General features: G+C 38.8%; 3 protein-coding genes across 4 annotated transcripts; all 3 read right to left on the bottom strand.

The window, feature by feature from the left end:
- Positions 1 to 846: 846 nt before the first annotated feature.
- On the bottom strand, positions 847 to 2,510 carry LOC125218917 (60S ribosomal protein L4-1-like). Its single transcript, XM_048120722.1, has 2 exons — positions 1,355 to 2,510; positions 847 to 1,130 (listed from the first exon to the last, which is right to left on the bottom strand). Exons 1-2 carry the CDS (start codon positions 2,459 to 2,461, stop codon positions 1,017 to 1,019), a joined length of 1,221 nt encoding a protein of 406 aa, XP_047976679.1. The 5' UTR covers positions 2,462 to 2,510; the 3' UTR covers positions 847 to 1,016.
- A 400-nt stretch (positions 2,511 to 2,910) lies between these two features.
- Positions 2,911 to 6,529, bottom strand: LOC125218918 (protein REVEILLE 8-like). Of its 2 annotated transcripts, none has more exons than XM_048120723.1 (8): positions 6,205 to 6,529; positions 6,064 to 6,121; positions 5,584 to 5,707; positions 5,326 to 5,484; positions 5,067 to 5,189; positions 4,598 to 4,707; positions 4,001 to 4,060; positions 2,911 to 3,392 (listed from the first exon to the last, which is right to left on the bottom strand). In XM_048120723.1, exons 1-8 carry the CDS (start codon positions 6,336 to 6,338, stop codon positions 3,315 to 3,317), a joined length of 846 nt encoding a protein of 281 aa, XP_047976680.1. In that variant the 5' UTR covers positions 6,339 to 6,529; the 3' UTR covers positions 2,911 to 3,314. The 2 variants fall into 2 exon arrangements, with proteins under 2 accessions (XP_047976680.1, XP_047976681.1); XM_048120724.1 differs by having other exon boundaries at positions 5,326 to 5,427.
- Positions 6,530 to 9,124: 2,595 nt separating this feature from the next.
- Positions 9,125 to 13,759, bottom strand: LOC125217888 (zinc finger CCCH domain-containing protein 11-like). The gene is made up of 8 exons (XM_048119458.1): positions 13,482 to 13,759; positions 13,278 to 13,362; positions 12,929 to 13,069; positions 12,726 to 12,820; positions 10,789 to 10,977; positions 10,515 to 10,645; positions 10,310 to 10,409; positions 9,125 to 9,518 (listed from the first exon to the last, which is right to left on the bottom strand). The coding sequence occupies exons 1-8, from the start codon at positions 13,647 to 13,649 to the stop codon at positions 9,324 to 9,326; spliced, it is 1,104 nt and encodes a 367-aa protein (XP_047975415.1). The 5' UTR covers positions 13,650 to 13,759; the 3' UTR covers positions 9,125 to 9,323.
- Positions 13,760 to 14,110: the final 351 nt, after the last annotated feature.

The following is a 14,110-nucleotide window of genomic DNA, read 5'->3' as shown; positions in this document are numbered from 1 at the left end:
TTGAGCTGGGCTGCGAAAGGGTGGCAATGATGCAACAGCTCTGGCAGCACTACTGAATCTGTCAACATAACTTGGTAAAGATTCAGGCGGATGCAATGCCTGAACACTGAGTATGAAGAAATTTCCCTCAAAATGCTCGTGGAAGGTGACATGCAAGGAAACACTGGGTGCGATATCGGAATGGACTGGAGCAGCCATCACAACTCGAGGTCAGGCCGGGGAAGAGAGGAAGCTTTAGTTGTTCATCGAGGGCTTGCCAAAGCAACCTGGTCTGATAATCCGATGTGTTGGTCATTAGTCTAAACTGGTATCGTTTGGTTTTAATAATGTTGTTGTAATCTCAACAAAGACCTGTATGTGACCATCAATTAAGCCCGACTGTGCAAATATATCAAACGGCAATTAGAATTTTGTGACAATTTCGACATGCATAAATTTCAAATGTACACTAAGAAAGAAACGAACCAATTTTGTAAATTCAGGAAACAGCGGCGCATTTGATCTCCTACTCTACTCATGATTTAAAACTACTAGTCATGATTTAAAACTAAGGTGGCATTCGGTTGCCATGACTAATAATCATGAAACTATCCATCTAGGATTAAGTTGTGGGATTATTTTAGTTGGAGGAGGAGATTAAGACTAATTATCGCAACACTATCCATCTAGGATTAAGTTGTAAGGTTCAATCTTATAAACCAAACATGATACATAATATTAATCATGAGATTTAATCTTGGCAACCAAACACCCCTAAGTAGCCTAAATAACTAGTGCCACATATGAGTTGTGTGATTGGAAAAAGATAGAGACAAAACAAACGTAATAAACAGATACTAATAGAAGTGGAGGCGGAAAACATAAAATTAAGTAAATAAAGGTTTAAACAAGAACTCTCTCCATGTAAGCTTAAAAAAAAGACAGGTTTCAAAACCTTGGTGACTATCTTTAAACTCTAAGTCATACCTCAAAAACAGTACAAACCAAAAAATAAAACGTTTCAAGATGCAAATTCCTCACTGAGATACGCCCAACCATTTTGTGAAGTTTTCAAATTCAGTGTAGTCGCTATCGGAGATCATAGTTTTGTACCAACCCTTACTTGCCGACTTGATTGATGCAGCTTCCTCCTATTACAACCAACGTAAAATACGAATTACACATTGTAAAGGAATGGACTACTAATAATTGGAGCACAGCAAGCTAGGGAAAGCAATTAACTTATGCAAGAGCTAAACACACCATATTATACACAATGAATAAATTTAGTCAAGTCGTGGAATTCAGTTTCATAGAGAAAATTTGATATCGTCATCATAAGAGAGAGAAATGTAAGAAAAGAAGAGAGCGGTACCTTTGTGATTGGTTTCCTTTTCTTGTCAAGCTTCTCCTGCTTGGCCTTGAGCCTCTGCGCCTCAGCCAGAAGAGCCATTCTCTTAGCAGCCTTGGCGTACGGGTTGAGTTTCAACATGACATTAAGGTTCTTCAGAGGATTTTTCTTCAACGGAGCTCTCTTCACCTCCTTCTTGATCGGCTTCACCACAGATTGCAACTCATCAGAGTTGATAATCCTAGCCAAATCAGCATTTAGCATTTTAGCCCTGGGCAGCACATACCCACTCTTCTTCTCCGAGGGCTTCTCAAAGGTGCCATAAACCTCATCAAGCTTCTCGAAAGCAGATTTGGTCCACACAATAAACCTCCCCAGATGTCCCCCGGGAGCAAGCTTGAGCAAATTGAGACGCGAAACATGCGCCACGTCAACACCAGGGATGTTGCGGAAAGCCTTGACGAGTTTGGAACCTTCATTTCCGTAGACGACAAGGGGACCTTTCCTGGAAATGTAGCGGCGATTGCGCATTTTCCCCTTTCCAGCGCGGATAGCTTGGCTGTCCTTGGCCTTCTCAGCATCGGCCAAGGCTCCGATTTGCTTGAGGATCTTCAGAGCGGAGCTAGTCTTCTCGACGGCCTCAGCAGAATCGGAAACGACAAGAGGCAATTCGGGAACCTCTTCGATCTTGTGGCCGCGGGCAAGCACCAGTGAAGGAACGGCAGAAGCCGCGATCGCCGAAACGACAGCGTGGCGCTTCTGGGTGACATTGACGGCTCTGTGCCAGCGCCTCCAGATCTTAGTCGGGGCGAACATTCTTCCGCCTCGACACATGTTACCGAAGGCTCCCTGCCCGGCGCGGTGGGTACCACCTCCGGCAACACGGGGGATACGGGAGACGGCGCGGCCGGTACCCCAGGATTCAGCGGAGGTCTGGTGACCGGCGCGTTTGGAGACGGCGTAGGGCTGGCGGGCGTTGTTGGAGATTTGACCGTGCACGAAGCTCACGATGTCGGGGCGGATGGCGGCCTTCATCACGTCTGGAAGTGGAAGGCTGGCTGATCCTCCGTCAGTAGCCATATCGCTCTCCAGCGACTGCACGGTGACGAGGGGGCGGGCGGCGGCGGACATTTTCCCGGGCGGCGGCGTTAGGGTTTTGTGCTCAATGTGAAAAAATAGGTTAGCTGCGAGTAATATATAGTGCGCATTCCGCATTTTCATTGGGCTTGCTTGCCCTACTTCTTTAGCCCATTAATGATTTATTTTTTTAATAGTGCGCATCCCGCATTTGAATTAGGCCGCTGGTCCATTTGAATGGGCTTAAGCTTAAGAACTGTGTACATTGTTGCTAAACTCCTCAATTCTTTATAACTATACATATTTTATAAATGGAATTTGGCAATTTTTCAGTATTTAGAAGATCAATTGAAAGTGAGTACATAACTATGTTATTGTTAATAAAAGTGGGAAAGACTAAACCAGCAGAATATTAAAAGTGAGAAAGCGAGTTTGGCTAGCGGTTGCAGATTCCCATGAAATAAACATCACCCGCATTTATAAGTTTGATTGAGTGAACCATGTAAGCAGCCTTCAAGATGCACTATCAATACTAGAAAGTTTACACCAAGAACTGAACTACAATCTCACTTATCTACATAGCTGCAGCCAATCAGAAAGAGACTGCAGTGCACCAAAATTGAAAAGAATACAAGTTATCGGTGAGAAAGGTGTCATGCTCATACCTAAACAATTTTCTATACAACAGAGGCAAAAGAAGAGATCCGAGGAATCACATGCAACTGCTCGGCTACACAAATCAAGCCGATGATTCCTGTCATCTCTGGTGTCATTTGGGCCGGCTGTTTCTACCTTGTATATAAAGGTCTTACGTGCCCGCCAAGAGAGACTCAGACAACATATATATGCTTTAGCTGTTACTATACACAGATCAAGTTACATCGTCCTCTCTGGTAAGCCGGTAAGCTCATTCAGCACTGATCACAGTGCCAGGTGAAACTTGTACTTCCTTCACGTGGACATCATATGATGATAGCACCTCTTTCTGCAAACATATATATGTAAACCGCTTAGTGACGTTGAGATATCATCTTTGGGAATGCGACAGAACTTTATAATCCAGATATATACAAATGCCTTAAGTTTATGTTGGAACCCCAAAAACTACTGCCGAAATGTAACCGGAAGAAGAGTACACGAATAGCAGAACTCTATTAACAATACCAGCTTGGAATTATATTCCATGAAGCCAAGGTGAAATTGTGTGTGTGATCAACACTTGTGTGTCAAATTCGATCTTCCCAACTTTGGTGGAAAGGTACAAGTAAGGTTCTGGATAACCAGTGGTCCGTGGTTAGTAGTGGGATTCAGACCAAATAATCAAGATTTTTCTGGAGTTGCAAAACTTAAACAACTGATTTATGATATGTATGGCCTGCCCTAATGAACTAATAGGAGAATTTCAAGAAAAATTATCATCTTACTATTTTGTCAATAATTAATCCACCTACTCGGTCTATTTTAGAATATAAATGGCTCATTCTACTACATTTAACGCAATGTCACTCAAACAGAAACCTATGCACTTCTTGTAGGCAAGATAGAAAATTCTACATAAAATGTTGGGGCAACCAGATGAGGCAGCACACTTACAATTGGTTCGAACTCAGGATTGGACAAATTTAAGGTCAGGTTTCTCATCAATAACAAGACCTGCAAATCAATATAAAGCAATTAATCTTTTATATATACAAATTTTCAATAAATGTGATGCAAAATAACTCTCCATTTACAGGTGCACATCAAAATACCAAGTAATGAACACAAACTGAGCCTTGGCTACAAGCATCTGGGAGCAGACAACAATCCCAGCCCTCTCTACCCCCACCACTTGGAAAACGTATACTTATTGGTGCTTAACCAAAATTTCAGGTTACTGAAATGAGAAGGGAATGGGGAAAGGAGAACACCGGCAGAGATAGTATTGCTAATCTTTGTTTTATTTGTAGCATAGAATTAGTTGCATCTCTTGTTTTAGGTATAGATGGTCCATGTCATGAGATGGTCATTATTACATTTCTTAACCACATATTTTCAGTTGTATGTCCAGTTGTAAATATCCTCATTTTGATATAGAAATTATATAGTATCGCAAGAAGGAATACATAACACTTTGACTTCATATTAAAGATGTTAACTGCATCATTAGTTCACAAGCAAATGACCCACATCAAGCTAATATGAGCTTACAGTTTCAAAATTTATGGGATCCATCTCCTTGAGTTTTTGCACATGATCTTTGCTATCTGGATCAAAGACACTACCGATGAAGCCATAGACTTCAGAAAAATCTGGAATACCTGAAAAGACAAATACGGCATTAACCTCATATATTGATAAACCTATAGGCAGGTCATGTGATACTCTATGATGCATTCATTTCGTACTGCATACTAAGAGGTTGATTTGATTGAAAAAAATAATTTGAACCTCCAAGGAAGCAGTAACTAACTAGAAGTTTCTCATAAGTCACAACAATGATAAGCAACAAAAAGTGAATTAGTACTGTTACAAAGCAGGAGTTGAGAACGAAAAATATGGCTGCTTGACTCAAAACCCATAAGAACAACAAATATCTGGAGGCCAAAAGGATGAAAGAGAGAAATCAGAATGGGATAATGTAACTAGAACGAATTAGAGGCAAGGTTTGTAAGTTTACCATGAATAGAGCCTTGCTTTCCCTGATTTGGTAACTCAGAACTTGGTGTTGCTCTCGGGGAACTTCCAAAGGCATTCATGCTGCAGTTACTAATAGTTGTAACCCCCTTTGATCCAATATCAGCTGAATCAGTAATGTTTACATGTCATAGTAAGAGCAAATTCACTTGATAAGTACATCATTATTTTCCTTTTTTCTCCTTTTTTATGACAATCATACACACCCAACAGCAACAATTAGTAATAGATTATATACAAACCTTCAACTCCAAGATAATTGTATTCATTTTCAGATGGCATGCTTCCAGGCACTTCATTGTTCACAAGCACCGAAGCCTCCTCCCATGTCGGATATCCGTGTGCTATAGAATTCACAGAAGAAGACTGATAAGCCATTGATGCTTGCAGGGGCACCAAAACTACCAAAAAGAGTAATGAGAAGAGCAAGTTCAGGATTTCAGAAATACAAACTTCAGGCTCAGTTATAGTAGTATTTATCTTGTCACATAGGAACCAACCATTTTTGGGTGCCTTCTGTGGATATGGATGAGAAGCTTTCCTCTTAGGACGAGGTGGAGGAACATGAGCCACTGTTCCATTCTTCTGAACCTTTAGAAAGTACTTTTGTGCATGACTCCGAATCTGTCAACAAACATTTCAAAATTATTTTATGTATTCAAAACATCAAACGAGAAAAATCCACATAAATAAGGAGTAAGTAAGATTTCTTAGTTCAAATGAAATCATGTGCAGTACTCAGAGCCAATCACTAGAAACACCAAATCGAGACCATAATTTATACACATGTAAGATTTAAAGCTTCAATTTCATACAGCAAGGTGATGCCACAATATTCCCCAGATGTTTCAGAAAGTTAATTAATTATCTTTAGCACTTGTTTATAACTATATATACACAGATACAGAACACAGAATATAGAGAGATTGCTGAAATCGCCAATTTTGAAAATGAATGCCTAAATAAAATGAGTTTGGCACCTGAATTACTGTCTTTGAGCCAACAAAATCTTCAATTTTCTTCCAATCACGGTCGAATCTGAATTTGAGCATGAACGTTGGAGTTGTAACCAATTTAAACACCAAAGATGCATAAGAACATAGAGAAATAGAGAAACATACAGATGAAGAGCTTCAAGGAACTTGTCGTGCTCTTCTTCCGTCCAGCTTTCCCTGGACTTGGTAATGGTGTAGGGCTTCCGGACCTTCTTGGCGGAGGCATCGGAGAGCTGAGACGGCGGCGGATTGGAATTCATTCAGCTGGGTTTGTGAATTCGGTTGTGTGGTGTTTGTGAGAATGCGAATCAACTTGTTTGGTTGGTGGAACTGGAGGGAAAATCATAGGCGCACGATTAATCCTTCACATGTGGCCACGTCGTTATTGTTGGCCCTTCTTCGAAAGCGACGAGACATCACCCGCCGAGGGTTAGCGGGGCGCCACTCTCCTTTACACCGTCCGATCAGAATAGATCCGAGGATTTACAGTGATCTAATATTATGTGGTTACCGATTGGCCGCCACATGTGACAATCCTAACTCGGTGCGCGACACGTGGCCCAAGGTGGTCCACACAACTTTTTATTTATTAGAGCATAGGTAGTTTGCTGTTAACATCAGGTTTTGGGGCCGAACTCATTTTGTGTGCTGTATATGTGTATTTTGGGGGCGTCAAGAGTTTTCTTTTATTTATGTGACGTCAGAATTATATGACACGGATAGAGAGACTGAATAATATTTCGGAGAAGGAATGCAAATTTTCAAGGACTAAGAGGATCCTTAGCCCTATCTCGAATTTGGGTAGTAAGTCCCCTTCTTGTCATCATTTTCTTAAATTTGGGGTTTCAGGCCACAATTCCATTAACACCGCAGGCCACAACTCGGGGCACAACTATTATTTTGCACTATTCACAACTACTACCTATTTTACTCATAAAATAGAATACGTTGAACAATTAAAATCGAAAAAATTCATTGTTCAGTCGGAAAATAGAAAATTACAATATTGAAATTTAAAAATTCGAATTTTTTTTTTAATACATAAGTCAATTGCGGTTCCAAATTTCTTCAATTAGATCCGTTTGGAGGCGTGTGTGTTGATCTTCTTGGCGCATCGCCGCTGAACGGGCCATGACATTGCGCACGTCGGGAGGAACACCTTGCACGGGCGGATCGGTAACAGTGTAGCTACTGCTAGCGTTGGCGAGCGGATCGTCGCTCCAGAAAGTGACGTTTTCTCCCTCGTCCTCAACGATCATGTTATGCATTATAATACATGCATACATGATGTCGGCGATTAGGGGACGGTGCCAACCACGGGCCGCTCCCTTCACTATAGCCCAACGTGATTGAAGGACTCCAAATGCGCGCTCCACATCTTTCCGAGCCGCCTCTTGCTTTTTGGCAAACAACTTCTGCGTCCTCGGGACCGTCCCGGGCCGTGAATCCAAACGCTCCAACGCTAAAATCTGGTCGGGACTCGCGAGTTGCGGCCCGGCCCATTGGCGTTAATGATGCTCTAAGGTGAGTATGATTGATGAAACCGCTCATATGTTCTAATTGTGTTATTCAGACGATTTCAATCAAAATAGGCGATTAGCCAAATGAAAAATTGCCTAAATAGAGAATAGAAATTTAACTGATTAAAAATTCGGTTATTCATAAACGATATTTAACAAATAATTAGATTAACCGATATAGGAATGTGATCAAATGAAAACTCTAAATATAGTACAAACTCAAAACTATGATATGGACCATTGAAAAATATCAACAAATCAAAAAAAAACATCAATGTGAAAATGTCAACAGAATTTCAACGGTAGTCAATGATTGATACTGTGTTGATATTGTGTTGATACTGTATTGACATTAAAATTTTGAAATTTTACACTGTTGATACTGTATTGAAGTTTTGTTTGTACAATATATAAGCTTGCATTTTATCACTACCCAACCGATATAACTCTATTAACTTTAAAAATTCTTATTCACGAGGCCAATGGGCCGACATTGTCAAGCATTTTTAGCTACATGCGCAAAGAAATTCATTCTTAGTAGTTGAGGGATCTATCTTCTGGATTAATCTGGGTATATTCCCTCTTTCTATAGAGATACTCTTCTACCCGTGGGCATAGGATAGGGCCATAGGCATTTGCCAAACCACATAATTCTTTGTTGTTCTTTGTCGCTACTGCATGCAAGATCACGCCGTATATTGAAGATGATTTATTGTGGGAATTCTTAGCTAGTTACCTCGACTTCCATGCAACGATGGAGTGCAGTTTAGATAGTAAGACGCGCCTCCTCCATTCAATATGGGGAGTTCAAGTTACCATAGGATAAATGAGGAACCATTATAATCATCTTTTGAAAAGAAGGAAAAAACGTTCGACTTCAATTGCAATGAGTAGGATTGTTGAATAGACCAAAATATAATCGAAATATTGGTGTGTGCTTTGGACATTCTAGTCCTCAAATATTAGGGTTCTTCATGGTATGATGAAATAAAAGAGGAAATGAAAGAGGAGTTAATAATATGAAAAGCAAAGGCATACTAGAATTAATAGGTTGTTGTTCGATTGCTAGCTAGGATTTTAATTTGTGAGATAATTTTAGTTAATGGGTATTGACTATGAGTCATTTCCATATGATTTTCTATTTTAGATTAAGTTGGAGATTTATCTCTTGATCAAATATAATACGCATTCAATTATGAGATATAATCTTTCAAACCGACGGCAAGTAGTAATCCTTCCAGACTAGACTGGCTTCCTGCTACGGTGCTCCCTCGCCATTCTCACCAATCCGCAGCTATTCTATCAATTATAACACGACTACTTTATGTACAAGCATATAAATTTTGCTTGTAATAAACAATAAGAGAGCACACATCTTTTTGTCTAAATACATTTATAACAATACAGTTTTCTTTATATATAGAAAGGTTTAGTCAATCTTACAAATACAAGTTTGTATGAACAAAAATCACACGAGAGAATCACTTATTAGTAATTATAGATGTGGCATCAATATCAACCTGCCATTAGTAAACGATTTGCACAAAAGTGTTTGCCACACAGTTCCGTTGCAATTTAGTCCACAATATTTTTAGTCTCGATACAATCCAAAACTTGCTCAATGTAATTAATGTCTACAAACAAAAATCAGCATCTACTTTCACAAAATTGCTTCAGCAATCAGTCGAGATTGAATAAAATACATTCATTCAGATAATTCAGCAATCATGCGCTGTCCCCTGGTTCTTTGATTTGCAATGTTGTTCTCGAAAGGCTAGCTTCCAGTTCATCCAGCTCATCCATGTCAAGATCATCGTCATCATCCTCCTCGTTATCACCAACATGATTAGTGATATCTTCTTCATTTCGTGCAGTTGACGAGGACGAACTTGGCCCGTCCATGGCAGGACCGTTATCAGCCTGAATATAAGAGTGAGTCAAAACATCAGAGACTGCCATCAAAATGCACAGGAGAACAAGATATGTGAAGCACTACAAAAATAATAAGAGTATAAGCAATTATTTCTGACACTATGATCAGCTCAGCAAGTAAGAAAAATATCTAATATACACTTGTGCATATATTTCGTCCCACTATAGTAGAGACATTTCTTTGGGCACAGGAATTAAGAAAATTGTGTTATGTGAGTTAAGTGATGAGAGAATAAAGTAAGAGGGATGTACTACGTTGCTTGTGGCCAAACAAAGAAATGACTCAACTATAACGGGACAATCCGAGTCAACTACAGAGGGATGGAGGGAGTAGTATGTTGTATGCACCTTTTCACGATTGAAGATTGGACCCGATACTATTTGGATGCTACAAATTTGATAGAAAGAAGTAAAGATAATGAGTGAAAACTATGTCTTTCACTACTCTAAGGTAATCCATGTAGACGATAATACAAGAGAGCCAAACTGTTGATGGTTTTGGAGTATAGTTATTTCTTTCAACAGGTGTGCAAGACTTCTCGAGAGCTATAAGATTTCATGCTAATTTGACCATAAGCACCATGCAGTTAAGGGGAACTGCTGTATCTGATAGAAGAACTATTATCACTTGACAGTGCTAACATAATTTAATCCTTAAATTGCCTTATATATTTGCAATTTCCATCGATTAATTTTTTTTGAGGACCAGACAACATTTCAGAAACAAATCAGATCACCAACTAAGAGATAAGAATAGTAGGACAGAGACAACGCACTACCTTCTGCTCGACGTCCGGTTCCTCTTCTCTCTCGTACTTGTCATAGGCCTCAGCATCATCGACAAACAAGCTTGCGTCTAAGAGGAACAACTCTCGGCCACTAGGAAATAAGAAAGCATATATTAAGAATATATTTACATCCAGCAAGCACATGAGGATAAGAATACCTAAACATGAATACGAGAAGTCCCTGAAGAGGAATTACCTCATACGGTCATTCTTGGCCCTCTCTGCCCTTTGTGCAGCCAATCCAGCTTCTCTCTCTTCCACCTTTTTCATCTTCCATTGCATGAACAAGTCCGTAGTCATAGGAGTACAGGTAGATACTTTTGCACGCTGAAAATAAGTATGAAAACCTATTAGCACAATAAATTGACATAAGGGGCTCGAGGAAGTGAGGAGGACAAACTCAAGAAGCAAAACAACCCACAAAAAATCCGATGAATTCAGAACATATGGCTCCACCAGGCAGAAGTTACCTGGTTTTCTATCTCTTCCTCAATAGTTATCTTCTGAGCTTCCTCCTCCAACAGGGCTTTCATTTGAGATTTTAAAACATATCCAGGTGGAAGTGCATGCCGGTAATGGCATTCTTTACTGCCATTTGGGCAAACCCAAAACCAACCATATTGTTTCTTCTCCACTGCGTCCAAAAAGTATTTACATACCTGCAGTCAAGTGAGAAGAGAGTTTTTCACAAAATTCCAAATAATGAGACACCACTTATACAATTAGTCAATTACACATAAACATTCTCACCGAGCTAAATTTAATAGACTCGCAATAGCTCAACTTTTGGTAATGAATCATTTTAAGTAGAGAAGTGCATCACAGCATGTTTATCGACTATGTAATTATCTCAACAGAAAACTGACTACAGTCCTTACTCATGCAAATGAGGTTTGTTGAATTACATTTGTCATAAAGCAAGGCTCTACGTAAAAAACAGCAACAAAAACTATTTTCTATTACATACATCTATCAAAACGAAATTCTAATATTTTCCATTAGCAGTTCAAACTATTCAATGAATATTATATAGACATTGTTTAGTTTCACCATGATGATCATCGCTTCCAACAAGCATGTGCATTGCCAACAAACAAAAGAAGAGTTTTTAACCTTGTAATTACCAAACATTGCATGTGGAAGAACTATACAAACACTTGACTCATTATATGATTCAGAATCATTTATCCCTTTGTTTAGTTTTTCTTCCGAAATTACAGCCTTTTGTGCTTACAAGAAGTTGAACCCTAGAACCTAACAAATCCTATGTAATCAATTAGGCCATTCACAACCCAGTACCCACGTCCCTTAACCATCCCTTCCTTTAACTATTCATGGGCCCACCACAAAATTTTACCTCTTCCTTTGCTTAAGAACTTCTACCACCTACAACCCATCACATCACCTCTTCCTTACCTTAACTATTCATAGGTTCCACCCTTTAATTTTTTATTCATTTCTTATTTCATTTTATTTATTATGCATATTCTAATTGAATTGAATTTTCAGTTTAATTTAAAATACGAAATTCATTAGAAATAAAAATTCATGTGAATAATAGTCACTTAAAATTTTAAATTAAAGTATTTAAATTAAATTCAAATGCTAGTTACTTTTGTATATGAATGAAATTCCTATGCTAATGGATTCACATGCTAACAAAAATATAAACATGCTAGGAGTACTACTTTTAAAAAATAAAGCAAATAAGAAAGAAACATGCAAAAAACAAAAACAAAAAAAAAACACAACAAAACAATTAAAAGAAAGAGTGAAAGCAGAAATAAACATAAAAAGAGTCAAAAAACAGAAATAAATACAAAAAGAGTGAGGTCGGTTTTGAACCCACAACCTTTTAATTTCACCAAAGAACATCTTCCAGTAGGCTAAGTATTGATTTTGTATTTAAACCCAACATATATATATAAAAAGCAATAGAAGTTTTCCCGTCAAGTGTAAAACCAACCAATCTCCCACATTGAAGTCACAAGCAATATGAGAGTGGGAAAACCACCTATAAAATGCTCCCTCAATATACGGCAAAATTCACTCAAGTTTTGTCCCACATCTAATACACAATTAAACAAGGTGGGGGAAACAACTTATAAAAACTTGTCTAATGTAAAGGATTATATGCCACAAAGTATAATTTATTACTAATTCATAGTCTCGACCGAGGGAAGGGGCATGGCAGGATAGCCTGCCCCTTCGCTTTCTTTCATTATGCTAGCCTCCACCCCCACGCTACCCACATCGCGTTCTGCGAGGGTCCCGTCCAGTTTGGACGTGATCCGCATTGCGGATGCCCTTAAGAATTCCATTAAAGGAAAAGGAAACATACTAACAATCCAGTTGAACAATGTCAATAAGTAACACAATTAGACAACATTAACAGACAAATGCTTACAATATCGGTAGGCTTATTCTTGTTGTATTCATTGCTCTTGGACGCGACAACCTTCTCCAATTTTTCTTGATCCCAATCCTCCATGGTTCCTTGTTCTTTTTGTTTGGTGCAAAAATTAAACATTAAAAAAAACATGCATTAGAATTTTGGGTTGGGGTTAGACTTGAAGTGAAGTTACTTGTAATGGCAATTAGAGTGCCAACCTTCCTCCCGTGTATCGCTATAGATATCGATCTTCTCTCCTTTCCTCTGCACATTCAAGTCATGGGAGAATTTGCACTTGAACCCTTTTGCACATTGCCCCAACTTGAAATGCTCGCACAGTATAGACTTGGGATCGACGCCTGAAGTCAGCATTGTAGAGAGTATAAGCAACAATAATACCAAATCACAGGAGGGCTCAAAAAATTAAACGTCGCCTCTCACTAACAAATTGGTAAACAAGATTGAAAACATGGATTTAGACATACAAATCACAGAGCATCTGACAAAATAAACACTCCTAATAATAGCTTCCCAAGTCAATAGATAAAATCTCAGAGAACAACTCACCAACTGGGACTTTAGGCTGTTTCACAGCAACTTTGAACAACTCAGCAAGCTCCTTCTCCTTAGCTTTCTCCTCCTCTTTCTTCTTCTGTACATTTTTAGTCAATTTGAAAAAGAAGAAAAAGAAAAATGAGGCTGGTAGCAACTCCGATGTGCACACACAACTTGGACCGATAGAAGCTGAAAACTAGAAGACTATAATTTGACCTGCGCTTGGAGTTTGGTTGGGTCGGGTTTGGGCTGTCCGGACTGCTTGAGAGACTGTACGTACTTCTGCACAGTCTTAGATTTGTTTTTGTTCTTCAATCCGAAAGTTTTGTCCTCGACCGCCTTCTGCTTCTTCGCTACTTCGGATTTCGATTGCTTGGGAGGCATTTTTGTTCCTTGAAGATTGCTTTCGCTTCAATTGATACCGAATGCAGTTGGCGTCGAAGAAATTCGAGTGATAGCTCGGCGGCGGCCGGCGGTGGACAAATACTATAGGAAGGGTATAAGTCCGGCCCAACAAACTATCGCCCCACTTTTGGGCCCAACTATTTTCATTCTAATCAATCTTTTCTTTTTTTTATCCATTTTTATTTCTCTTATTTTATTAATTATGTATTAAACTTATATCTATTTTTAAAGACCACTAACAAACATAAATATTTTCATATGCATACCATACCACGTGTTTCAAAATAACGATAAACAATTATAATGCTAAAAAATACTACTATTTCTGATAAAAATTTATAAACTAGTCAATAGTACAATTTGTTAACTTCAATGTAATTTTAAAAATGCTTTTAATTATAAAACACGGGGATTAATCTTTTTCATATTGAGTAATAATT

Source organism: Salvia hispanica, chromosome 4 (assembly GCF_023119035.1).
Source record: "Salvia hispanica cultivar TCC Black 2014 chromosome 4, UniMelb_Shisp_WGS_1.0, whole genome shotgun sequence".
Taxonomy (NCBI): domain Eukaryota; kingdom Viridiplantae; phylum Streptophyta; class Magnoliopsida; order Lamiales; family Lamiaceae; genus Salvia; species Salvia hispanica.
This window is presented reverse-complemented; position numbering and strand designations above follow the sequence as displayed.